General features: G+C 41.0%; 1 protein-coding gene and 1 long non-coding RNA gene across 2 annotated transcripts in view; one reads left to right on the forward strand and one right to left on the reverse strand.

Annotated features, from left to right (window-relative positions):
- The window catches only part of EGLN3 (egl-9 family hypoxia inducible factor 3), a 49728-nt gene extending 40363 nt beyond the window's left edge, over positions 1 to 9365 (reverse strand). Inside the window, exon 1 of the mRNA XM_026710948.2 lies at positions 8502 to 9365. Coding sequence (XP_026566733.1) covers positions 8502 to 9098 — 597 coding nt within the window. The 5' untranslated portion in view covers positions 9099 to 9365. The remainder of the gene's footprint in view (positions 1 to 8501) is intronic.
- LOC148128233 (uncharacterized) lies at positions 9349 to 26015 on the forward strand. The gene is made up of 3 exons (XR_015741076.1): positions 9349 to 9449; positions 24688 to 24775; positions 25975 to 26015. It is a non-coding gene; the product is annotated as an uncharacterized LOC148128233 (long non-coding RNA).
- Positions 26016 to 26470: the final 455 nt, after the last annotated feature.

The raw sequence follows: 26470 nt of genomic DNA on the forward strand, positions 1-26470 counted from the left end.
AAAATCTGGAGTGATGTGGACTTTTATGGAGGAGAATGCTTACAGAAACACTCCATACTATAACATTTTAGTATTGATAACGTAAGATTTTTTTAAAAAAAATCACAATTTCTGTAGAAAATATTTTGAAGACTGGGCAGTTTTCTTCTATTTGTGATACCAAACAATATTCCATTCAAATATACACTAATTGCAGATGTGTAGGGTTATTTCCAAGCGAACTAGTTAACCTTTGACAATTTAATACATTTTAAACTGTTAATTATGTTATTAATTTCCTGAATGAAATCAGTAAGCCTAACATCAAGACCATGTTAGAAATCCATGTCCTCCAGATGTTTTTGGACTACATTTCCCAGAATTCCCTAGTAGCAAGAATACACACTTTAATGAGGAATTCTAGGCACTGGAGCAGGGGTGTCAAACTGGCAGCACATGGGCCGGATGTGTCACGTGCAGGCCACACCCACCCGTTCTGCGAATGGGAAAAACGTTCAAAACGTCACGTGCCATCGTGACGTGGTGAGTTTGACACCTGCGCAGTGGAGTATCAGACACCGGAAGACAAAACAGGGCTCTTCTATTTTATAGGAATAAGAGCAGAATAATAACCAATGGCAATACTGATTTACAATCTGATTAAAACTAACCTGCTGCTATATTTTGATTCCAAGAAAATAAAATAAAAAGGCATGGTATACCAAGAATCCAGATAAAACCACAGGACATTTAAATGGCATCCTGGGTAAAGAATCATTTATGGAACAGAGGGATGAGAAACATGTAGAATGTGGGGTCCATTAGACAATTAGCTCTCCTCAAACGATATCCACAAAACTGGATTATCAGTCTTCTTTAGAGATTCTTCTATTCCCCAGCCAGAAGATTTACCCTCTCAGAAATGTGTACTCTGTCATGGTTCAGGTCAAGACCTCTATATAGATTGACGATCTATATTGATCAATAATTTCTATAACAAACAAATCCTTCCATTTTAAACTCTACCTTTCGCAACAACATTATGACTAAAGTAAAACCAAGAGCACTTGAAAAATTATACCATTATATAGATCTTTCTGAATCCAAATGAAATTTTCTAAGTTTTGCCTGAAGTTTTTAACAGAATGGGATGTTGTTTTTTCAGACTGAACTTTTTCCTAGTCTGCCACACAACTGGATGTAAACATTTTTCAAACAGTGTTCTTTTTTTCCACAGGATTCTAGAGCTAGGTCTCCTTGTTCACACTACTTAAACCAAGTTAAATTAGATAAACTGGTTAAGATGTGAGATAATATTTTGTTCATTAGCAACCTTTCATAATCCATTTTTTTTAAGAGTCTCAGTGATAAACTGATGCCTCAATTATTAAATCTAATATCACTGTGATATTTAAACTATAACCATTGGCAATACATGGACAATGCACGATATACAGACACAATAAACTATGCTTTATTTCACATTTTAAAAATGCTGTTAGAAAGATAATCTGAAAAGCATGTTTTCCATTAAAAAAAAACATAAAAGCAGGGAAAACAAAAGTACTGCACATTAAAGTAGATAATTGTAACACCTTGTTTTTGTTTTTAAAAAAAAGGCAAAGCAAGAAGCAAGAAATGAAACCACTCAAAAACCTATACCTGAAAATAATATCAACTAATCTTGCTTGACAAATACAATATAAACATTAGTTTTGTTACAAAGCCACAGCAACTGCTCCAGGATCTCTGCCAAAGCCGAATTCCTCCATTTGATATAATAAAATGATTTTTGTGTTCTATTTACAATTCTAGTGATTTTGGTCCAGTCTGATGAACACCGGGCAATTACATGTGTTCTTGGTTAGAAAAAGAAAGACAAACTGTGCATATTTCTACAGGATCATCTACTGTAAACTATTTGCAATGCCGCTTTCCAAATATGAAACCCTTTTGGGACTTATAGTAAACAATAGTAATTTCAAAAAGATGTTAAATCTTCAATAGTGCAATACTGAATCTTGTTCACATTGCCACTAAATTTTAAGCCCAAAAGAGAAACACATTCACACTTCTGAAGCTTACAGTTCTATGAGATTTAACAGTCACAATGATTCTTCAAGATATGCACAGCTACCAATGGGGAGAAACAGTCATTATGAGTTGGATCCAAAACAAGTGTCCACAAATTGATATACTGAAGTTGAGATGAGAATTATGACCGTCCTACATTCATTTAATTCAGTGAGATTTAGTTGTTTTAAAAACTTGCTCACATCAAACCTTATCCATACTTACTAGAGGTGGGCCACAATTTACAACCATTTGTTTAATAACCACTCAGAGTTACAACGGCACTGAAAAAAGGGACTTATGACCATTTTTCATACTTACGGTGAATTAGATTTCTTCAGAAACTCATGCAAGCAGGCCTTAATTGTCTCCTAGGATTTGTTAACACGCCAATATTATTTCAGTTAATGTCAAGAGAGAACTAACCAAAAGCATTTGATCCACCAAGTTTCACTTTTCACTGTGATGGGATATAAATGCAATAAAAACATAAAATATACATGCCCAGCATTTTTTAAGCTGATGTATAGCAGTATGTAAAACTGATGAAGATTAGGTGATCAGGACATAATTATTTTGTTTTTATGTGTTACTTTTAATAGGAAATGTTGACTTCTGTGCCTGTATAAAATTTGATCTTAGTCTATTTAAGACTAAGAACAATATGACACTTATGCTTTCAACTATACTTCTTGGTAACAGATATTATACCTGCTTATGCTTGGCTTTTTGAAATGGAAAACATTACCATAATTACTACTTGCTAGTACTGGTTTTGCATAAACATTTCCAGATTGGTTTTATAACTATGCAATGTCAGGCGTACCTGGACAGAACAAAATCTTACCAAAGTACAAAGACACTTGTTTCCAAGATCATAGTCCATTTAAAATAGTTATTTTAAATTTGCAAAATTTTGTAATTAAATACTTCCTAGTGCATATGTAACAAATTTCTACTGTGTTTCTCCAACAATACGGCCTCCACCAATAGGAAGGCCCAGCATGATTTCTAGGCATGAGGTGAAAGCAAGCCCCGCCCCCCAAATTTAGGCCTATTTAAACCATGAGTTTCCCCGCCATTTCTCACATCGTTCGTTAGAACTACACGAGGTGAAGAGAAATGGGGGGGAAGGGCGGGGGGGATGGGGAGAAAACTTGCCTTGAGGAGTGCCCTGCAGGTAGCCTAGGCTAGAATACCCCGATAGCCGATAGAAGCTCCCTGAAGGCAGAGTCCCCAGCCGCTTCAGGGCATGCCGCGGCTACCCGTGTCCCTTCGCCTTTAGGCAGTCTGTTTTGAGAGATGGAAGCTCCCCAAATGCAGTCACCAGCCACTTCGATCAGCCGGTCGAAGCGGCCTCGGGGCGAGCGCACACACACACACTCCCCTCACCGCGAGGCCGCTTCTATCGGCAGACAAAAGCTCCCTTGAAGGCAGAAGTCTCCAGACGCTTCGGGGCGAGGCATGGCTGCCTGTGTCCCCTCGCCATTAGGCAGTCTCTTTCGGGTGATGGAAGCTCCCCAAATGCAGTCACCAGCCACTTTGATCGGCCGGTAGAAGCAGCCTCGGGGTGAGCACACACACACACACACACTCCCCTCGCCGCGAGGCCGCTTCTATCAGCAGACAAAAGCTCCCTTGAAGGCAGAGTCCCCAGCTGCTTCAGGGCAAGGCATGGCTGCCCGTGTCCCCTCGCCATTAGGCAGTCTCTTTCGGGCAATGGAAGCTCCCCAAGTGCAGTCACCAGCCACTTCAATCGGTCGGTAGAAGCGGCCTCGCGGTGAGGGGAGTGTGTGTGTGTGCTCACCCCATGGCCGCTTCTACCAGCCGAAGTGGCTGTTGACTGTATTTGGGGAGCTTCCATCGCCTGAAAGAGACTGCCTAAAGGCGAGGGGACATGGGCAGCCACACCACGCCCTGAAGCAGCTGGGGACTCTGCCTTCGGGGAGCTTTCATCAGCCAATAGAAGCGGCCTCGCGGCAAGGTACGTGCGTATGGGCCGCTCTAGCTGGGGGAGGGAATTAAGTCACCCCAAAAAAGACAGCCTAGCCATTTTTTCAGGGGTCAAAAAAAAAAATGAGGCCTGGCCTTATTTTGTGAGAAACACGGTAATGCAAATATAAACAACCTTTGGTTGCAATGTACATTTGATTCTTCTTAAAATTCCAACACTGAGGAATAGCTTTAAGCAAAAATTAGACACGTCTTTCAAATGTTGTTCATTAAAAAATTCTTGGGTTAAAATAAAGTCATGCCCCTTACATTTTATAGTCGAGATTCTATTTAATATTTTCCCATCCTGCCTGAGACTTCTAGTTGTCATCCCAACACAATAAGAAGACACCAGATGATGGAAACTGCACCACTGTGACCAGAGGATATGACTATGCCATTTCTTCAGCAAGCTAAGGAAATCAAGAACACCCTGTGATAATGTGCATTATTTACATCATGGATGGCATTCTCTTCCCTTCCATTTTTAGGGCTAGACACCATGACAGGTTCTGCATTGTCCTTAGGCTATAATTAGGTCAATTGGATAAATGAAGTTTGAATTTACTATCAGGGAACATTAATGTTTAGTTCCTACAAGGCAAAGATCAGCTATATACTATGAGAGCTGTATTTAATTTGGAAAGTGATTGGAAGAACATGAAATTGAGGGTCTTTTCTGTATTAGGTATTATAATATTATGGCAGGTGGATAAGTTTTTTACATTTTTAATTATTTGCACCTTGTCATTTGGGCAGCATACAAGTTTAATATATTTTTATTACTGGTTTGTCCCATAGCCAGACAGATGTCTAGAATGGACTTGAAATTATTATATTTATCTATATTTCACCAATTTAAACACCGTGATCGGAGGAGGATATGTATGTGTGTGACACAGCACCTTTTAAAATAATGGAGATTTACTGAAACATCTCAGCAGCAACATGTTGTGACAGATGGGTGAATTGTTGCAAATAACCAAATCAATTAAACCAGAAGCCAAATGACAAAAACTTGGCTTTCCAGACATTCAGTCAACCATTTTTTCAAGGCAAATCATTTTCTCAAGGTTCTCTGTGGGAATCAACTATATGCAAGCAGACTTTTTTTTCTGGTTGGTTGGTTAGGAAACCTTCACACTATAAATAATGGGTTGAATAACCAGGCACATACTGTCCACAATACTTCTAAGCATCTTTTATAGTGAATTCAGTGGGATCTAGTTCACAATAAGTGTACTTACTACACTTGTCGCTTTGGAATGTTAATTGTCAAGAAGAAAAAATGAAAAAAGAAAAATGTGCAAATGAAATTCTGATCAAGAGTTCCACCTGTGATCCTAAATAATGAAGCTTTTAAAAAGCTTAATTTTATATTCTGTAGACTAAATCACTAACAGAAAAAGAGCTTTAGAAATTCTGTTTCATTCGGTCACTAGCAGAAAGACACAAGCTTTTGAGTCCAATTATGATTTTGTTCAAACATTTAAGTAACACAATTCACTTTTCTACTTCTTTGCTTTGGAAAATTCTTTATGAATAAAGTTTGATGCAAGGGAGGAAATACTACTATGGCTACTACAGCAGGCCTTTTGGTTACAGTTTGATCATTGTAATAAATTTAATAAATTATTATTAACCTTTCTAAGAACCTCTGAGTGTTCTATGTCAGTAATCCTAAGCACATTTACTACAAGGTACTTATTATAAGTAAACACCCATTGTTTACAGGTTAATAAAAATTTGAAGTGGTATAAGAGTTACATTAAAGCAAACTTCAAACACCAAGAAAAATGAACTCTTGTGCACAAACATTCTGCAGTATCAATTATTGTATTAATTACTATGAATTCTGTTCATGTATTCAGTTGTGCAGTGAACTGTATTGGAATATATATAGATAAATTAGAAAGATAACAAAGTTAATCCCTCAAGACAAGCTAAAGAAGCTTGATAAACACTTGATATCTGAGCACAATGAGCAAACTCAAGTTTAGTTGAAGCAGACTTTTGCAAACTTTAACAAAATAAGGTTGCTGTCTAAAGCAGCACCAGCAAACTTTTACAAATTTATTACAGGGCTGGTATTACAATTGTTCAAGAACTACTTTTAAAAACCCCAAACAAAAGAAATACTCTGCCTATATGCAGATTTGTCATTCAGACTATAAACTTACTAAATATAATCGTTACTAAACTTAACTTCACAAATTGTACATTCGTTCATTAGCATACCAATATTTAAATATACAAAATTTGTTAAACTGACTTCGACATCACAATGAATCTTATTTGTATGATAAAGTTAAGTTCAAGGTTTTAAAAGATGAGAGAAAGGCTGAAATGGCTCTCTATGTGGCACTTTAAGATCACCAACTCCAGGAGAAATAGTGAAATGAATGAAATAAAGCCCTTCAGTCAAACATTCATCGTCTTTTTTTTTTTAAAGCTCTTACCTTGGACCTTTCCTTGACATAATATTTTCCCAATCTATTGCCACAAAACATTACCAGCCTATCTACCAGCGACAGGAGAAAGTTGATGGCCTCGCATCCTTCCTCGGTGCCTGCGATCCACTTTATCTGGTCTCCTCGCAAGTGTCTCTTGGAGATGCCCTGGCGCTGGCCGGCCAGTTGCCCATCCTGCAACTCCCCTCTATAATGCATCTGTTTCACACATTCCAAGACGCAGTCCCCTATTATCTCGCCCAAGAAATTGTCCAAGTAGCAAAAGCCAATATCGCGCAAACAAGGTACAATGTAGTCCAGGGCGATTTTCTCCAAGTCTAACCTCATAATATCGCCCAATGGCATTTCAGGGACGCGATTTCAGTTTCTCACCTCTAAATAATGTCCAAACGAGCAATCGAGCTATCGGTCCCAAAAGCGTGCATCGGTTCTTATTCTAACAAAACGAATCGGCCGCTCGTTTAACGCATGTCTAACCCTTAGATGTCGGGATGGAGAACCGCCACCAGGCAGGAAAGAGTTGATTGATCAGGGAAAGCAACGGAGCGGAGCGCTCAAAAAAGTTTTGCTGAAGTAATAATACTCGGTCTTCCGGGCAGCCAGCGGTCACCGTCTCAGCCACTCGAGCAAGGCTGGAGAATGGAATGAAGGGCGACTCCCCCCACCCCCGGGGGCTGCCTTGCACCTACTGTAAGGGTTAACACCTTGGCCGACAGATAATTGCTGAAGCTCTTTGCTATCGGTGTAGATCAGTGTGAGAAGTGAACAACACCCCCCCTCTCCCTTTTGGCCGATACGATCACTTCCCTCTTTGGGGGAGCCACGTCCGGCAAACTCCCAATTTATTTACCAAGGCAAGGAGATGGGCCCCCTCTCTGATTAATACGTCTGCTACGTGCAGGATGTGTTCCCAACTTCTACAGCCAGCGGCACGTGGGGTGGAGCCCCGGCCGCCGCGCGCCCACACATCAACCAAAAGGGAGCCTGGCTGCAGCCAATCAACGAAGAGATGAGGTGTGGCTTCGGACGGCGCTTCCAGCCCCCCCCCCCCCGCGCCCCTCCCAATCCACGGTTGGAATTGCCGCGTGGGGGGAGGGGAGTCGAAGAGCCACGTGGCTGCAGGAGGCGTGGCTTGGGGCTTTGGCAGGCCTGAAGACCACACTCCGAGGGGGCGTGGTCTCCGCCATTGAGGAATTCTGCCCCAGCATGTACGCTTTTAGCACGGGTCACATACCAATGTAAACAAACGGGAGGGAAAGGGTGTAAGCGCGCAAGTGACAGGGGAGTTTCTTTTGGCAACTGAACCTAACCGAGAGGGGTTGAGTTTACAAGTGCTCAGCATTTTTCCCCCGGAAGGCGGCTTCTCCTTTTTTTCCACACCTGACTTTCTGCAGACAAAGCCTTTCAGACGCACAACAATTGGTTGGTTAGTTGGTTAATTTTCACGTTTGAAGTGCCCTCGTTGCAGATGCTGCATCCACAAAAAGGCTCCTAACGATTTTAACCGAATGGATACCGCATCTTAATCTATGCCATCTAAAAGAAGAAGAAGCAAAACAACCGATTCTTGCTGCATAATAATATGAAAAAAAAGTTAACAGGATGAAACTTTTGATTAAAAATCTTCGAGATGTATTTCCGATGAAGTGTATTTGTATGTTTCCGAAAAGGTAGTGAGACGAGAGAGAGAGAGAGAGAGAGAGCTCTTGATGTTGCGATAATACCCTTTCTTGTCCGGTTCGGAAATCAATCACGTGTACCTCGTATTATCTTGTGTGAATTCGATCCTTAAACTTGTAGTTTACAAAGCGAACGGATGAAAGTATTTAAAAGAGAAAAATAATGCCAAGACAAACAAACATACAAGAGTGACCCAGAACGTCACAGCTAAAGAGTTCAGACTCCAAATGACAGCGAGATGAGAAACTTTGGGAAAGTTGTTGGTAGTAAGTGAAGAACAAAGTCCTGGATACTGAAACTACTAACCTTGTGTCTTCCTCTAATTTTGTAATGCCCCAGCTTCCCATCTGCGTACATGATGAGCTTATCCATCTTTTTCAGGAGGTAGCCTATGTTCTCACATCCTGGTTCACTGCCCTCTACCCACAAGATCTTGTCCCCGCGGATGGCTTTGTTGCTGCCCAGTTTCTGACTCGCCAGGGCTCCGTCCTGGAATTTGTCACTCAGGTGCAAAGCCAGGACTTCTTGGAAGATTTTCTCGGCTATCCGGGATCCCAGGAAATGGTCTACCACGCACAAGCCATAGGCGTTCATGCAAGGCACTATATAGTGTAAGACTAGCCTCTGAGCATCTCGGCGGTGCTCTCGCACGGGCGCCCGCTTAGAAGGCGAAGGGCCGGAGGGCAAGGCGCCCTCGACCACTCGCTCTTCGCCCGAGTTGCCGGGGGAGAGGAGAGCTCCCAGGGAGCCCCTCGCCGGCCGGTCCGGCTGCTCCTTTCGCCCGGCTCGGTCCCCATCCTCGCTGCTTTCGGGGTGACCGATGAAAATCTTCCTCATGCTTTCCACTGAGTCGCCACTGAGCTCGGTCGGAGGCTGCCCGGCTGCTTCCCTGCCCGAGGCCATTTGCAGGCAAGTCAGATCCGTCTGGCGGCCGGCATCGCCTTACCAGGGCGACAGTATGCCGCTGCTGTTGCGCGTGGCCCTGCCCGAGCCGGCCCCGTGCGGGAAATGCCATGTTCGCCGCACACTACCGGATACCAGAGGACAAGCCGCTCGGGAGCGTGCACACGTACCAATGGGAGCGAGCGGCACATTGCCCCCCCGCCTCCCTCGTTCCCGCCTCCTTCTCGTGCCGCCTCCTCCCTCGCCATCCCTCGGGGACACGGGCTCGGAACACGCGAGATCCAACGAAGCGCACGAAAAACTCCCGGGCAGTGCTGGACGTGCAAGGGAGAGGGAGGGAGTCTGGGATTGGTACGTGCCCTCTCTTTTGTTGGGAACGTCCCACGTGAGTCACCCCCCCAAAAAAAAAAACCTGGAAAGCGCGCTGGAGCGATCTTTTTCCGTTCACCTGAATGGAACCGGTCTTTCTCCGAAAAAAAAAAAAAATTCCCCAGACCCTCACTCCTTTCATCTTGTCCCAAGCCGGAGACGGTGAAAATTGGTGGCTGCCTGCGAGTAGTTCCATGATCTGCTTGTTGGATGGAGCAATAATGCCGGGACTATAGCAGCGCAAACATTTCACGCAGTAAATATTTTACCAAGGGCAAGAATATGCAGTCCCAGGAAGGAGATAATAGGAACATGCATATTCGCATGATTGGGTTCCATGACAGTCCAGTTTTACCAGGATAGATAAATTCCGTGTGGATAGTGCCCAGTTTGAGAGATCAGGTTTGGTGTAATAGTTAAGGCAGCAAACTAGAAATAGGAAGTGTGGGTTCTAGTGCTGGCTTAGGGTGAAACTAGCTGGGTGATCTTGGACCAGTCATTCCCTCTCAGCCCTAGGAAGCAAACAATGGCAAGCCAGTTTGGAAAAACTTGAAAAACTACAGAGACTTGTCCAGGCAGTCGTCAGGAGTCAGTGCTAACTTGAAGACAGACTTAACACACGCAAAGCCACCTAGTTTAGTTTGCATCCAGTACACTCCCAGTCAATCCCTGTATGAGATCAGACCAAATACACATGCCATTCAGTTCACCTAGCACAAAAATACAGCTTGGAGTTTCATTTGGAAATATTGGCAAATATTAAAAACTGAACTGGAAAAACGGGATTAAAGGCAGGTGGGATTTCTGTATTTATAGTAGATCTTTGAGATCTTAATACTAATTCTGGGTCTGGGTCTGATAGTGTGTCAGCAGTTCCTTTTGAACCTAATTCTTATCATATTCTTCAGACTCATTTTTAGAAAACTGACTGCACACCACTCTGAATTAATTGTCAAGTTCAACCTCAGAATTATTTCAGACATCAGCAGTCTAATTCTTTTTCATCCAAGTTATCTTGGCTTGTTCTTCTCTAGCATGATTTTTTTGGGGGGGTCCCAAGGTCACTGCCACTTTCAACAATTTATGCTCAGGCAACTCAATTAGGATGTTTTAAGCCTTAATGAATATCCATTGTGCACCATTGCTAAGTGCTGGTTCAGCTGTCTGCTTAACAATGAACTTGAAAATACATGGAGATGGTTTTGTGAATGTGAAGCTTTGGGGTACTCTGGGTGCTCAGGGGTTGGTTCTGGTTTCCTGGTGAGCGCATATTTATTTGCTAGCCTTTTAAGTATCTTGAGCATTCGTCCAGTATGCAAGAACAAAGAAGGGGCTGATATCTGTACTTCAGAAAAGAAGTTATTTCTTTGTCTAATAATAGTTGGTGAAACTTACAAATGCTGTTTTGAAATGAGCTTCAACAGCAGACCTCACTCTTTTATGCCCTTTTTTTTTAAAAAATATATATTACCTTTTGGATGTTCAGGCAGAGGTAAAACAACCATTTGTGAAACAACCAACCCTAATTTTAATTTTTGCACTGGACTAATAGCATAAATAATAATTTCCAATAATTAATGTGGGTACAAGAGAGGTACAAAAGTATTTCCTTAAGAGTCTTCCTCATTGATAGCATTGTAGAAAATACGTCAGGCCAAAGAAGGCGAAGAACTGCTTTCTGTCATCCCAGAGGTCAGGAGACAGAGTCATTACATTGGCTTGCAGGAAGCCAGATAAACCAGATGAATATGCTTTTATGGAACTTAAATCAACTGGATATCTTTAAGCAGAGGCTGGATGGCCAAGTTCTGTGGAAGCTTTAGTTTGGATCCCAATGTTGGATGCATGCCTGCAAGGGACAGGACTTTCAATATCCCTGTCTGTTGTGGTAATTTTCTATGGAAATAGTCATACTTTAAGATGTTATTTTAGTTGGTCTGAGTAAAAGGATAAAAGATGGGAGAATAGAAGATGTGTAACAGCCAAAACAAAGTAAGGCTGGTGCCAATGATTCCTGCAATGAATCAAGGGCAGGCTTAAGACTCAAGTGATCACCCCTGATCACATCACCCCTGACTACATCAACTGATTACTTGTTTCCTGTCTGGATTTAATCATGTGGAAGAAGCCAGTGAGTTGAAGCTGCCCTTTCCTTAGAAAGATGAAACTATTGCCTTTGGTTTCTCACTTGAGCTCTTGGAGTATGGAGAATTACAGTCTCCAACACACCATTCAGTTGAAGGGCAAAAGTAGCTAACACCAACTACTTTTTCATTTCCAAGCATTCTTCACTGCCCAGGAAGTTAATGAGTATAGGTTGCACTTTCTGGATAGCAGTGTTAGGGGCCCAATCATCTTTTCTATGATATCCATGGTTTGTGAACCAGAAACAAAAGGGAGGAACTACAATTGTTTCCTGCACCTTTAAAAGAGCACCTTTATATTTGAGAGCTACTTCAGTATAAGCACCAGGCTAGAACCCAGAAGACCATGAGTTCTAGTCCCACCTTAAACACGAAGACAGCTAGGTGATTTTGGACCAGTCACTCTCTCTTACCCAGGGAAGGAGGCGCTTCCGAAATCTTGCCAAGAAAATTGCAGGGACTTACCCAGGTAGTCACTAGGAGTCAACACTGATTACAGAGCACCCAAACAATATAAACAACAACAATGCACCTGTTGTAGCTAAAGGAATAATCAAAAATGCTTTGATTATTGAATAGCTGGAGTGGAAATCTTTATGCAAATGAGAACTTAACGTGGAACAAATTGCACACTCATTTTCTTACCTATACAATTTAGAGCAGGGCTCTCCAACCTAGGCAACTTTAAGACTTGTGGACTTCATCTTCCAGAATTCAAGCTGGCTAATGAATTCTGGAAGATGAAGTCCACAAGTCTTAAAGTTGCCTTTTTTCCCCCGCTGAAAAGAATGTGTGTTGAAACCACTTCCTTTATACGTAAATCATTGCTCTGTTTTCACACTTGGAATGACCGCAGTGGGAAGGGTGCAAATGTAATCCATCCCAGTATTGGGCAAGTATTATATTTACCTGAAAAGGATAAAGCCAGGAGCAGGAGGAGGAGGAGGTGGGGAAGAGGAAGAGGAAGGAGGAAAAAGAAGAGAATATAAAGCTAGAATTGCCAACTCCAATTGAAACCAAACCTGGAGATTTCCCATCCTCCATTTCAAGAGGAATGTCCCTTGCTCCTCCAAAAAAAGAAGGGGGAGCAGGAGTAGTGATAGTGGTGGTGATGGACACAGGTAATTGGACACTGAAGGAAAGATACTGTCCAGAGTTGCTCTATGAGGAAGATGGGTAATCTCTAAATATGATAAATAAATGATATAAATGTAAACAAAGCATTCCTTTGGGCATTGAAAAAAAAAGTGAAAAGTAAGTAAGTATGCATTATTAGGCATCAATTTTGCAGCTTCTGAGGGAACGGATGAGTCCCATCCTCCCTGAAGATTATCAGAATTGTGTGACTTTGTTTACTCTTCACACACACAGAGGATGCTAAGTCCAGAAGTGTATTTGAAATTCTCCAACCAAGAGATAATAAGGCAATAATAATAATAATAATAACAACAACAATAATAATAATAATAGATGTAGCATTATAATCATTAGTTAGGTTTCACATTGTATACAAAGATCTAGAAAAATCTACATGTTATACTGGGAAATCCATAATAAATTCCCATTTTTTTTCTTTGTTAGCTAAATAGAATTGAATTACCCTTTAAGGCTTTCTTAACAGCCTGAAACAATAGGGTGTGGCAAGCTCCAATTAATGTATAGATAGTCCTGAACTCAACAACCATTTGTTTAACTCCAGAATTCAGAATACAAACCACAGGGCCGTATTCTTGGAGGTGTTAGTCATGGCAGTGTCTCTCTCGATTTCTTTTTCAAAAGAATATGTATCTCTGGGATAGATTCTGCAATGGCCTACAGTTGGCTGTGTAATCCCAGTGCGCCCAATGGATCTGCTACATGTTAAATCGTAATAATTAAAGGCACGGTGTGACCATTTGAATACGTGCTTCTCTGCACACATAAGGTTCTGAGAAAGGGGAAAATGTGTCGTAAATACTTCCTCCAGTGTTGGTTAAAAAAATTCTGTGGTTTCTTCACTTTTTTCAAGAATAGAGTCAGAATTGCTAGCAAAAAGGTCATAAAACGTTAAGAACTTCTCCTTTTCTCTTGGGATAATTGCAGAGCTCATAAAATATTCTTTCAGGCAGACTGAAATTTATTATCACAGGATTGTTGTGATATTGGACAGAATATATTGTTATATTTTAAGTGAAATATTTTTGCGGGTGGATCTAGGCACCCAGAAAGTTATGGTTTATCGTTTACATTAAAATCTTACCTTATTTTTGTATTCATGATTCTTCTCTCCCCATTTTACTCCTCTAACAAATATGTAAGTAAGATTAAAGATACTGATTAGTAACCCAAAGTCATCTGGGGTTTGATGCTGAGTGCTTATCTGAACTGAGAACTCCCAGTACTAAATTAACATTGTAAGCCAATTAGATGTCCTCTAGATATATTAACTGTATCTCCCATCATTCGGTCCTATAATTACTGGAGCTGATGGCAATTGAAATTCAAATCATATGAAGTTGGTGTACTATCATGGCTGATATTTAATTATGAATCCTTTTGAGCAAAGAGCTAGGTTGTCTTCAAGATGAATCTATATTTGTGAAACCAATTAACAAAACAATCCTGTAAATATCTAGTCATATAGGCGGATACTATTTAATTCTGAATGCTTTAATTTCTTTCAATTTGCATGGCTGTTTGTCTTACTCAAACAGCTCTGGGTGAGCTGCAGAATTTAAAATTAAAACAGTGATGGAAATAAATATAAATGGGTGACAGAAAAATAAAAAGGCAGCTGAGAATACCTACACATACATATATAAAAAGCTCTCTACAAACAGAAAACTGCCAAGAATAAAAGTTCAAATGTAGTCTTTCGCGTGCTCATTTTTTATTGTCTGATTTATTGGCCAATTTTATTCATGCATTTTTTAAACCCAAGAGAAACATTACCAATCAAATGCATGGGCATACCTACTGTTTGAAGCAATGCAGTCTATTTTCCTACCTCAGCATGCAACCGCTTCATTCTGATAGATGGAGACCAGTTTTCAGACAGTTGTCTGCACATTAGACTATTACATTTCCCCCCATCTATTGTAAATGGGTATCAATATAGATACTAATGGTTGTTAATATCAGCAGCTAACCTTACTAATCACATAAAAGGAATTCACTGGGTTCAAATGACAAAAGTGTTGGTTTTGAAATTAAGTGGCATTGAACCTACTTAATGAAAAGTCTGATGCCCTCACATAATAGTTAGTTCTCTGTGATATGGCCAAAATTCCTAGCCTGGCAGAAAGACATCATTTCTGCACTTCTGAAAATTCTGCTGTTGGCCACCCTACTGTTCATAAATGTGATCTCTGAATAGCCATGGGGCTCATTCCGTTTTCTTTAATCTTTTCTTGTCTCAAGAGCCTTAACAAATTGCCCTATTAGCAACTGAAATCAATTGGTTATTAGATAATTACCATAAGTAAAAAGCAGCATGCACTCATGATGGGTATCACGCATACGCAGCTTTCAACTCCTGCTGGGCAAATATTACTTTAAAAAAAACAAAGCAACAAAGAAGTCTTCTAAGTTCTTATCCTAATGTTTAAACAGTTTGGAAACAGCATTAGAGGGTCTAATATTTGGTTCACAGGCTGTTGATTTTCAAGATGATGTCACCTTTCAGCATTCAGGCTATGGTTACTTTGAGAAATAATGTGCTTTAAAGGTATTTAAAATGCTACTTTCATAATTGGACCCCAAAAGAACATCTATTTATTTAATACTTATTTGTTTGAACATGTGAATAAAATGGAATTGTAGTACATGTGAGGAAGTAGGTTTCAATGATATTCCGTAATAAATATTATTGTCTCTTGCATTGGTGAATAGGAAAATGGCATAATTTTTAAAGGTGATCTGAACATTATTCACATCATTCATTTGTGAACAAAAATTAAATATTTAGAACTTTTTAGTCTATGGAGATTCTCAGTCATCAAGTTCATGGATGTCCCAAAGGTATTTTTTTCGAAAGGCAACTGGACTTTGTTTTTTCTTGAAGACATTTCACTTCTTATCTAAGAAGCTTCTTCAGTTCTGACTGAATGGTGGAAGATGGAAGGATTTATATTCCTTGCAATCATACAGTTGTTAGCACTCTTTTGAGAAATAGGCAGGTAGGGGAGAGACACAACAAAGACTGATAAAATTATTCCTGGCATACAGTGGTGGGATTCAAAAAAAATTACTACCGGTTTTGTGGGCATGGCTTGGTGGGCATGGCATATCTTTGTGGGCGTGGCAGGGGAAGGATACTGTAAAATCTCCATTCCCACCCCACCCCACTAACCTGTGAAGGGCAACAAAAGAAGACCCAGCCGATCAGCTGGGACCCGGGAGGCAGAGAATAGATGGGGGCAGGGCCAGTTGAGGTGGTATTTGCCGGTTCTCCAAACTACTCAAAATTTCCGCTACCGGTTCTCCAGAACTGTCAGAACCTGCTGAATACCACCTCTGATGGCATACAGTAGAGGGTGAAGTTGTTTTATTTTATTTATTTATATACTGCCTTTATTATTTTTATAAATAAGTCACTGATCACATCCAATAATCCTTCCTCCTCTTGTTTTCCCTACAACAACAACTCTGTAAGGTGAATTGGGCTGAGAGAGAATGACTGGCCCAAAACCACCCAGCTGGATTTCTTGCCTAAAGCTGGTTTAGAAGTTATCTACAGAATTTTGCTATAGGTGATAATAATTCCAAACACAATAGCTTTAAGAGGCTAATTCAGACAGTATACAGCCATGTTGGCGAAGCTATTCTTCCGATGTTAGGACTGTTAAGAGACCACTCAAGTTTGAGGATTAGTGAATTGTTTATTTGCCTCTTGTGCCAAAACAGCAGGTAACAACGAGCAAAATATATTAAAGTTAGCTCTGGCTCGCATTGCAAGCCAGAGCTGTATTTATACATGTCATTCATTAGTTAGTTAACTAATAATTATAGCTATCTTCTGGCCGCCGCTGCTACTGAACATCCGGAACTGTTTAAACTAAATTAAACACAATATAAATTCCCAATCCCTTCTGTTTTTCCCACACACCCTTGGCACAAATCCATCATAGCCTGTTCTGACTCCACCACCTAACTATATCACCACCCCCACGCGCCCTGAATCCTTCTAGCCATTCCGATCTGTAGCCGTCAATCTTCGATCTTGCACAGCCCCCTCCCTCTCCGTATGCTGATGTCATCTCTCCACATCGTAGGTAGTCATTGGAACAATCATTGGAGCGTTATTGAGAACAGTCACGTCTGCTCCTCGAGGTAATGGGGAAGGGGTTCGGTTGTTTAGTCACATCAAACTTCAGTTGTCGCGACTCCATACCATTCATCATTGGGGTTGTGACAGACTGCCCCAAAATCACCCAGCTGGATTTCTTGCCTCAAGCTGGTTTAGAAATTATCTACAGAATTTTGCTATAGGTGATAATAATTCCAAACACAATAGCTTTAAGAGGCTAATTCAGACAGTATACAGCCATGTTGGCAAAGCTATGCCACACGTGCTGGAAGTGGCACGCAGAGCCATTTCCCCTGGCACGCAAGAGGTCACCCAGAAGAGCCCGACTACGCATGTGTGGGCACGCCGCTGCCCAACAGCTGATTGTCGGGTACCTGGCATGCATGCACAGGGGCGCACTGTACATGAGGGGATCGTGTGCGCATGCACAGGTGCACTGTGTGCAAAGGGGAATCGCATGCGCAAAGATGCCTGAGGGAATTGTGTGCACATACACAAAGACATGCGGTGCGTGAGGGGGATCACGCATGCGCACAAATGCGCATGCACAAACGCACAACGTATGATGGAAGAATCGCACGCGCATGCACAGATGTGCAGTGCATGAGGGGGATCACGCACGCATGCGCAGATGCACAATGTGTGAGGGGGGCACGCACGCATGCACAGAGGGCGTGGGGGGGCAGCATGCCTTGCTTTCTGGATGTTGGCACTTGCAATTATCGGCACAGGAGCCGAATAAGATTAGCCACCACTGGTATACAGCTATTAATAGTCAAATGTCCATTTCTAGGAGCAAAAGCAACCTGCCTGCTACTAAGCTACTAAGTGGAAAATGATTTTATCCTTATGTCCTGCTCATCGGATTCCGATAGACCCCTGTATAGCCACTTGAAGAAAGGGCACTTGGACTACATCCAGTAGATGTTTCCTCTGAATGGGCACTGTTCTGCCTTATTTTTTAAGTATGAAGACTTATTTACAGCTTTAATCAGTAGCATTTCTTTTCATTAAAAAAATCATTGCGCTGAATAGATTAGCAAAAGATACGCCTATATTCTGTGGAAAGACTTACGTGCCATGGCAATTATGGCACATAAATCTCCCTTTTCCGTCCCTTTTCCTTTTTATAGCAATAGCAAAAGCATTTAGGCTTATATACGGCCCCATATTGCTTTGCAGCATTATCTGGGTGGTTTACAGTGCATTTGCATATTGGTCCCAATAGTCTGTGTTCTCGTTTTACCAATCTTGGAAGGATGAAAGGCTGAGTTAACCTGGATCCCACTCAGAATTGCATTCTAGGCTGTGGGCAGAGTCTGCCTCCAATACTGCATTCTAGCCACTCTGCTATCAGGGCTCATTTTTATCTTCAAGGGACCTGTCATCGAAGATTGGATGAGCAGTTGTTTTTTTTTAAAGAAGTAATCTGTCAACTATGGCAAGGTAGAAAGAAGGGAGAAAAAGGGAGGAGGAGGAAAAGAGCTGGAAAAAAGAGGCAATGAGAGAACTGTGAAAGTTAAAATGGGGCACCCTGAGCTAGAGGAAAAGCTGGCAACCGCAGGACACCGTTCAGCCCCCCTGAATGTTCAAGAACACTGGCAATTGAAAGAAACCTTGAGCACCAGCTTGCAACCTAGGCACTGGCAGAGAAGAGGAGACTCTGGATACTAGCTGCCACTACCCCAGGACAGCCCAGGGCCAGGGATGGGATTCAAATTTCTTAACAACCAGTTCTGTGGGTATGGCCTAATTTGTGGGTGTGGCTTGGTGGTCATATGACTGGCTGGGTATGGCTGGTATGTAACTATTGTAAATATTTATGTAAATATTATTATTTTTATTTAAAAAAGAACAATTTTTACCCCAAATCAGGCAATGCATGCAGGCAGATTGAGTTGCTCACATGATCACAGATTCACTTAGAGATCTATATATCTGCAATCTGCTACCTGAGTCTGCACTGAAAAACAAAAGCTTCAGTCCTAAGGAAGGTTCAGCTCTGCTTTTAGGTTAGCTAGAAAGCAAGAAATCTAATATCCTGCCTTTTAGCTAATCTAAATCTCCTGGCACAGCAGAACAGCTGATGGTCGGGGGGAAAAAGAAGAGAAATAGCAACTTAGCAGGCAAGTTTGATGGCCCACATACCAGGTAAGGAGTGAGTGGGTGGGGCGGGGAGGGCCGGGGCCAGCCAGTGGTGCAATTTGCCAGTTCTCCAAACTGGGCAGAATCATAACAACCGGTTCTATAGAACCAGTCCCACCAGGTAGAATCCCACCCCTGCTCAGGGCACTGATAACAGTCCATCAGACTGTTACCATGAGTTGGTGATCATAAAAGCCCAGAGAACTGACAATGGAGCAGCCTGGAGCTGATGGAGAAGCCAAACTTGCTTACCTATCAGGGTGAGCTTCAACAGAGCACTGAACATTGGTAACATTTTGAAGACCTGAAGCATGAGAAGTCCAAGGGGCATTTGATAGGAGAAAAGGAACGGTTGCAATCCCGCCTTGATGCTCTGGGTCTCCTGCCTTGAACCATGTGTCAAGTGGCTTTGACCAGGGTTTGTTGGGGAGAGCAGAAGTTGTATTGGAATAAAGAATATACACACAAGAAGAATTTTAAAAAGCTGATTTGAATTACATTGTAGAAAGTTAGCACCCACTCCTCTCCTAGAAGAATGAAATATTCTAGGAAATATTAAAAAGGCAGAATATTATACCTCCCTGGATGAGAAAAAGAGAAACATGCTCTTGGAAAGCAGCCTGTGCCTTTGTTAATAACCCCAGAAGGGCCAGGCCAGCTTATCTACAAGACAAAAGACCTTCAGCTCCAGAGTGATGGGATTAGCCCTCGCTCAAGATCCAAACCAGGACAAAGCCATTAAGCCATAATAGGAATTGTCCAAAGCACCTTCATTACACTGTGCAGGGCAACAAAAGAAGACCCAGACAATCAGTTGGGACTCAGGAGGCAGAAAATAGATGGGGGCAGGGCCAGTCAGAGGTTCTCTGAACTACTCAAAATTTCTGCTACCAGTTCTCCAGAACTGGTCAGAACCTGCTGAATACCACCTCTGCCGTGCATGGCGCCATGGGAGTCTGACAACCAATCAGAATTTATGCCCTTCCCACAGGAACAGGAAGCAAGTTCAAAGCCCAAGAGAGGGTATAAATTTCACTCTCTCTCTCACCCATGTGCTCAAACCATGTAGTCCTGTCCACCATTAAACCATCTTTCCAAATAGCCTCCATGTTTCCAGTGTCTTTCTCCCCACTTGGAACTAAATCTGGGTGGACATTTCTTCCAACAACAGTATAGGATACTGTTTATGTAAGATACAGAAAATGTTATGTGTGATACTAAAGATAGATGATAATAAGATATATGTATATTAAGATAGGAAGTTCTCTAAAATCAAATGAACCTGGCACCTCAAATTTAAGGTAAAAACTATATTTTGTTTAGTTTCTCCAATAGAGGACCTTGGTACATATGCATGTTAATTTCTTTAACCAAATCTTCATGCCCCCCAATACTATTTTTGAATATCTGAATCTTGGGAATACAGCTTTCAGAGAAAGGTCAGAGTCTAAAATCTATGATGCCAAAGATAATTACCTTTTTTTTTTTACAAAAAAATCTAAACCAAGTCACCCAGTTTCTGGGAAATTTATTTATTTGTTTGTTTGCTTGTTTGCTTGTTTATGGAAGGCCATTCACTCCTGAATGACTCTGGGCAGTTTATATGGTTAAAATGAGAAGAAAAATAATAAAATATAAAAGAAATATATATTTAAATGACCCAATAAAAGATTCTGTTACTGTCACTCTCTGTAGATTGATCTAGCATGGATCAGTTGAGGTCAGATAGAGAAAAAAAGTTGTATCATTCCTGATCATTTCACCAGCTGAATATATCCAACATTTAATGCCATGCTCCTAGGACGGATCTGGCAGTGCCGATTTTGACATTCACCTTTGCATTCCTAATTTCCTTGATGATAGGTGGAGAACTGGGAAAAACTGAGAAAAGTCTGGATCTTTCCTGCACTGTTGTAACTTACATAAAACATCAAGGTGCCATCTATGTCATTCAGAACAGAGTGAAAATGCAAATAGAGCTCTGCCTTGGGGCTTGTAGTGAGGGAAGCCTGCCACCTTGCTTATAGAAGACACATGTGTGCTTCCCATTCTCTTAGGCCATACTGCACGAAGACGCTAAATGTCTGAGGTTCCAGGGAGGCAAAGAAAGAACATGCATGTGTTATCTTAGCACATGCCCATCCAAGATTGAGTTTGCTAAAGAGGGATTAGAGAACATTTTCTTCAGGCCAAACATTCTGGCATGTGCTGCATTGAGGGTTTTCCCTCATAGTGTAGAAATACAGTAACAATGAAGTGCTCAATAGTAAATCTGCTTCCTGAACTCTGTTGTTGGCATTCCTCATTTCTGATAGATCCTATTTCTACTCTTTCTTCCCCTTCCAATATTCACAAGAGTTAACTGAAACGCCAAAAAAGTCTGATCTATCAAAATGCTATCCTGTTTCTCATATACAACAACATACATCGGGGACAGGAAGAGAACTGAGTTATGATTCATCTGATCCAGAGGATTACTCTTCCTGAAACCAGGACGTTTCCTTATTCAGTTACATCTTAATTTGGCATCCACGGCTAACAAGAAACTACTTGCATTTTTGCAATTATGATATTCAATGTTTTCTGTACGTTTCTGGTTTTGTCAGTAAATAATGTCAGATTTGTATTGAGCAACATTATCATTGTAACACGTTTTAATTTCAAGCACAACCCAGACCAATTGACTTTTGCATCCCACTGGTTTTGATAATAAAACATAGCTGTTTTAGACTGTGAATTCATTTGTTTGCTTGCCTACTTGCTTGTTCAGTTTCTATAGCTGCCCATCTCAGTCAATGACTCTGAGCGGCTTACAATTCAAAAAATATATTGCAATCAAAATACTACAAACATTTTAAAGCAATAAACTAATAAAAAGAGTAAAACATCCAGATTAAATATACATAGGTCATATACAGTCAGGAAACAGGGCCACCTTCACATTCACCCAGTCACAGAAACATAGCAATATACCACTTCACAGTGTTTTACAGCCCTCTTTAAGTGGTCTACAGAGCCAGCATATTGCTCCCAATAATCTGGGTCCTCATTTTACCAACCTCGAAAGGATGGAACTTGGAAGGCTGAGTCAACCTTGAGCCAGTCTGGATTGAACTCCAGGAGTGGGCTATGAGTTAGCCCTGCAGTACTGCATTCTAACCACTGCACCACCGTGGCTCATAGCCTGGTTATTACGAAAGGCTAACAGGATTGGAGCCATTCTGATCTCTAAAGAGAGGATGTTCCATAGAGCAGTGGCCACTGCGTAAAAAGCCAGTCTTCTACTCCCCACTATTTGGCTGATGGGATCTGCAACATGCCCATCCTGCTAGATCTAGTTGATCTAGCAACAAGATGCAACAAGACTTGCATTTGGAACAATGCAATTCCTCAGCTACCAAGCCATGTAGGACTTTAAAGGTAACCACCAGCACCTTGAATTGCACCCAGAAACACACTGGTAACCAAGGCAACTCACGTAAAAGTGGCATTACATATGCCATGTATCTGGCACCATTTATACAACTGCATCTGCAACAGTTGAAGTTTCCAAATGATCTTCAGGGTCAACCCCGTGTAGAGGATGTTACAGTAGTCTAAATGAGAGATTGTCTATATGCTTTTTTAAAGTGTTAATAAGTCACATAATTAATTCATCACTGCAACTTGAATAAAATACACCTCTTCTTGCAGGTAAAAATAGATTCTGAACATAGAATTTCTGTTCGTTTGACATCTGCTATTTGTACTATGTACTTTTCAGTGATAATGCTTTGGATTTTCAAAATGCTATTCATAATTATTCAGATCACATACCATACATTAAGAATCTGTGCCTGATAAATATTGTTACGAAATGTTTCTTTCTTTAGGTAAAAGAACAGATTTGAGATATTAAATATTGAATTAACCTCAAAAATAGAACAGAATGGAATACTTTTATTGTCACTGCATTCAAAATACAATGAAATTTGAAAGCTACTCCAGCACAGTGCCCCAAACACCACATTACAATCACACTAGACAGTATTTAAAAATTAAAATAATTAAAGTAATAATAATAATAATTAAAAACCTAGTCTAAAACCTATTTAAAACTATATTAAGTTAGTTTTAAAATGCCACTTATACATAACCTCAAAAATACATGATATCTTTTTAAACTCAAAATGCATAATTCATTAGGTAATATTTCTGATATTCAGTGTTTAAATTTCCAGTTGTTTGTAAAGCTTTGAATGTGTGTCCGTGCATGTGTGTGTGTCTTAATTTGTGGCAGAATTATTCGCGCAAATTCTTTGCTTAGATAGAAAAGCTTGTTTACCCAGGTATTCCTGATGGAAATAGAACAGATGAATTTAGTAATATGCAATATGTACCAAGAAAGCATTCTAGATTATTTCATTTCTAATATTAATGTTTGAATTATAAATGAAAACAATTAAACTGAGCTTGTAGAATTTCATCAAATGTAAGGGGAAGTTTTGGAAGTTTTATAGTGATCAAACTATTGTTTTCTGAAAAGTGCCACTCTAAACCCATATTACTGGATCTTTTGCTTTCCAATAAATGACACTCTTCATAATTACTCCAGGTAAAAATGTGTGTGTGTGTGTGTGTGAGAGAGAGAGAGAGAGAGAGAGAGAGAGAGAGAGAGGTGGTATTCATCAGGTTCTGACCATTTCTGGAGAACCGGTAGTGGAAATTTTGAGTAGTTCGGAGAACCGGCAAATACCACCTCTGACTGGCCCTGCCCCCATCTATTCTCTGTGTCCCGAGTCCCAGCTGATTGTCTGGGTCTTCTTTTGTTACCCTGCACAGGAGAATGGAGCTGGAAAGCAGGTTAGTGGGTGTGCGGAAGGAATGGGATTTTGCAGTAACCTTCTCCCAGGAGTGGGGAGGGAATGGAGATTTTACAGTATCCTTCACATGCCACTCCCACCAAGCCACGTCCACAGAACTGGTACTAAAAAAATTTGAATCCCACTACTGATGTGTGTGTGTATAGTTGGGATATGTGAGTTCGGTTTGATCCATTGCTTGACTCAATGCCTATTGATTTAGAAGTATGCCTGAGATTCAGATTTGCCATTTCTATGAAAATATAAACAAGACTACTGTATAAACCATGATTTTACCTCAGAGAAAACAAAGTTGGCATTCAGTCAACTAATTTGTTAGATTAACATATATTATCAAATATTACATTGGCTGTAATCCTTTGGATAGCAATTTTAATTTTTATTATTCATAATACATCCTTATGAAACCTTGAAAAAAGCGTCACGCCTTTAAGTTTGGAATATGCAACTAAACAATTATTGTTTCTCTGCCATTCTCACAAGACTATGGGGGAGAGGATTGGAGAAATATTATGAACTCTGTCTTTACATCTTAGCGCAATGTCAATCAGAAATAATAATAAATGTAGATCATCTCGGTATAAATTTTGTGCCTTGTCATTAATCCCATATAATGGATAAGCCCATCTGGCATAGGATGAGCCTTTCTTAACTATTTTATCCTGGGGAAATCCTTGAAATAATTTTCAAATATCAGGAAACTCCTGCACAAAAACCACACAAAAATATTGAAAGCTTCATAATACAAGTCACTTTTATCGTACACAATTTATGTCTTACAGAGATTTTACAATAACAGCAAAGTGGTAGACTTGCAGCTGAGTCATGGTGCATAAAAATTCCTACTACTATGAACACTACCATTGCATGGTAGGTAAACTTTTTTTTAAAAAAAAGATTTTTTTTTTAATCACAATCTTAAGAACAGCTGATCTAGACTTCATGGACAATTTGAGCAGTTTGAAGGCAATGAGCAAAACTGTGATATGGGATTCTTGCCTTTACCTCCACCTCTCAGACTTGAGAAATTCCTAATCATCATTTCTCTTGATTATTTTACTCAATGGTTGTCTAATCTCTTCTTAAAAACATCCAGCATTGGAGCATTCACAATGTCTGGAGGAAAGTCATTCCACTGATTAATTGTTCTTTCTGCAAATTTCTCCTTAGTTCTAGTTTTCATTGTGTCTAGCTTGGGTAGATTGTTCTGACATTGTATGCCATATGTTGAATAAATCAATTAATAAAGTAATTAAATCATTACAGGAGTGTATCTAATGCAACTCTTAAAGCAATGGCATTTTTTCTAGGATCATCCCAGAAAGAGCTTATATGAATAGTAGAGAGAGAGAGAGAGATGTGCTCACATTATGTCCAAAGCACTTCTGTCAAATCATTTTTAAAGGATGCACCACTCTGACAGACGGAGATAATTCAAGTCCATTACATTGTTCATATACAAGTACATATGCCAGTGCTTGGGGGATTTAATGATATGTGTAAGGAGAATGGCAAGGAGAAAAGAATGTTTAATACAAAAGAAGTATGGTTTGAAGCATTCGCTATGAGAATTGATTTGATATGATCTCCCTGTATGCTAAGCCCCATGATTTGTTACTGCTTGTACTTTCCTGGCTATGTGCCAACACCAACATTTAAGCTATTAACCTTTCCTATATGGCAGGGGTGTCAAACTCGAATTCATTGAGGGTCGCATCAGGGCTGTGTTTGATGTTGGGGGGCAGGGTGGGTGTGGCTGGGATGGGAGTGGCCAGCATGATGTCATTTGTGTCGGGGGCACCTGTGGTGGCCTTAACGCTCCGCCAGTGAAAACGGGCTCCCAACTCCATTTTCAGCTGCGACGGTTTCCTGCAAGCCTCTGCCAGCAAAAATGGAGCGTGGGACAGGAGTGAAATTCAACCACCTTGCACCACCTCGGGAGAGATGGTAGGGACGATTTGAATCAGTTTGGAGACATGATAGGGATGATTTGAATCAGTTCGGAGAGGTGGTAGGGACGAATTGAATCGCTTAGCCACACCCACACCCACCTGCTTTCTTCCTTTCAGAGACTGAGTCCCACCAAACCACGCCCACTGATCCACATCCACAGAGCCGGTAGGGAAAATTTTTAAATTTCACCTCTGGCTTGGGTGGTCTGCCCACAGCTCTTGCAAGCTCTGTTTCCGGCTGCCACAGCCTCCTGCAACCCTCTGCCAGTGAAAATGGAGGTCGCGTGGCCCTCCCAACCTCCATTTTCACTGGCAGAGGCATCATGGGCCAGTCCTTCACTGTTTCCAGGGTGGCTCTGTGGGCCAGATCTAAGCACCCCTTCACCCAGGCCGGATCTGGCCCCTGGACCTTGAGTTTGACACCCCTGCTATATGGCAGGTATTCTTAATTGTGGGTGATGGCCAGATTTGAAGGGGCATTCCATTTACTTCCACTCTGTCTAGATACAATATAGCAGCTTTTGCTGGCTTGCTGGCACAAGATCATACTTTGCCTAAGATCCAGGTGTTGGCTGTCTCTTTCAGCAGCCTTTGGTCCTTGGCAAGAATGCCT

The sequence above is a fragment of the Pseudonaja textilis genome, chromosome 1 (genome assembly GCF_049901715.1).
Source record: "Pseudonaja textilis isolate UNSWEBS1 chromosome 1, rPseTex1.2, whole genome shotgun sequence".
Classification (NCBI taxonomy): Eukaryota; Metazoa; Chordata; class Lepidosauria; order Squamata; family Elapidae; genus Pseudonaja; species Pseudonaja textilis.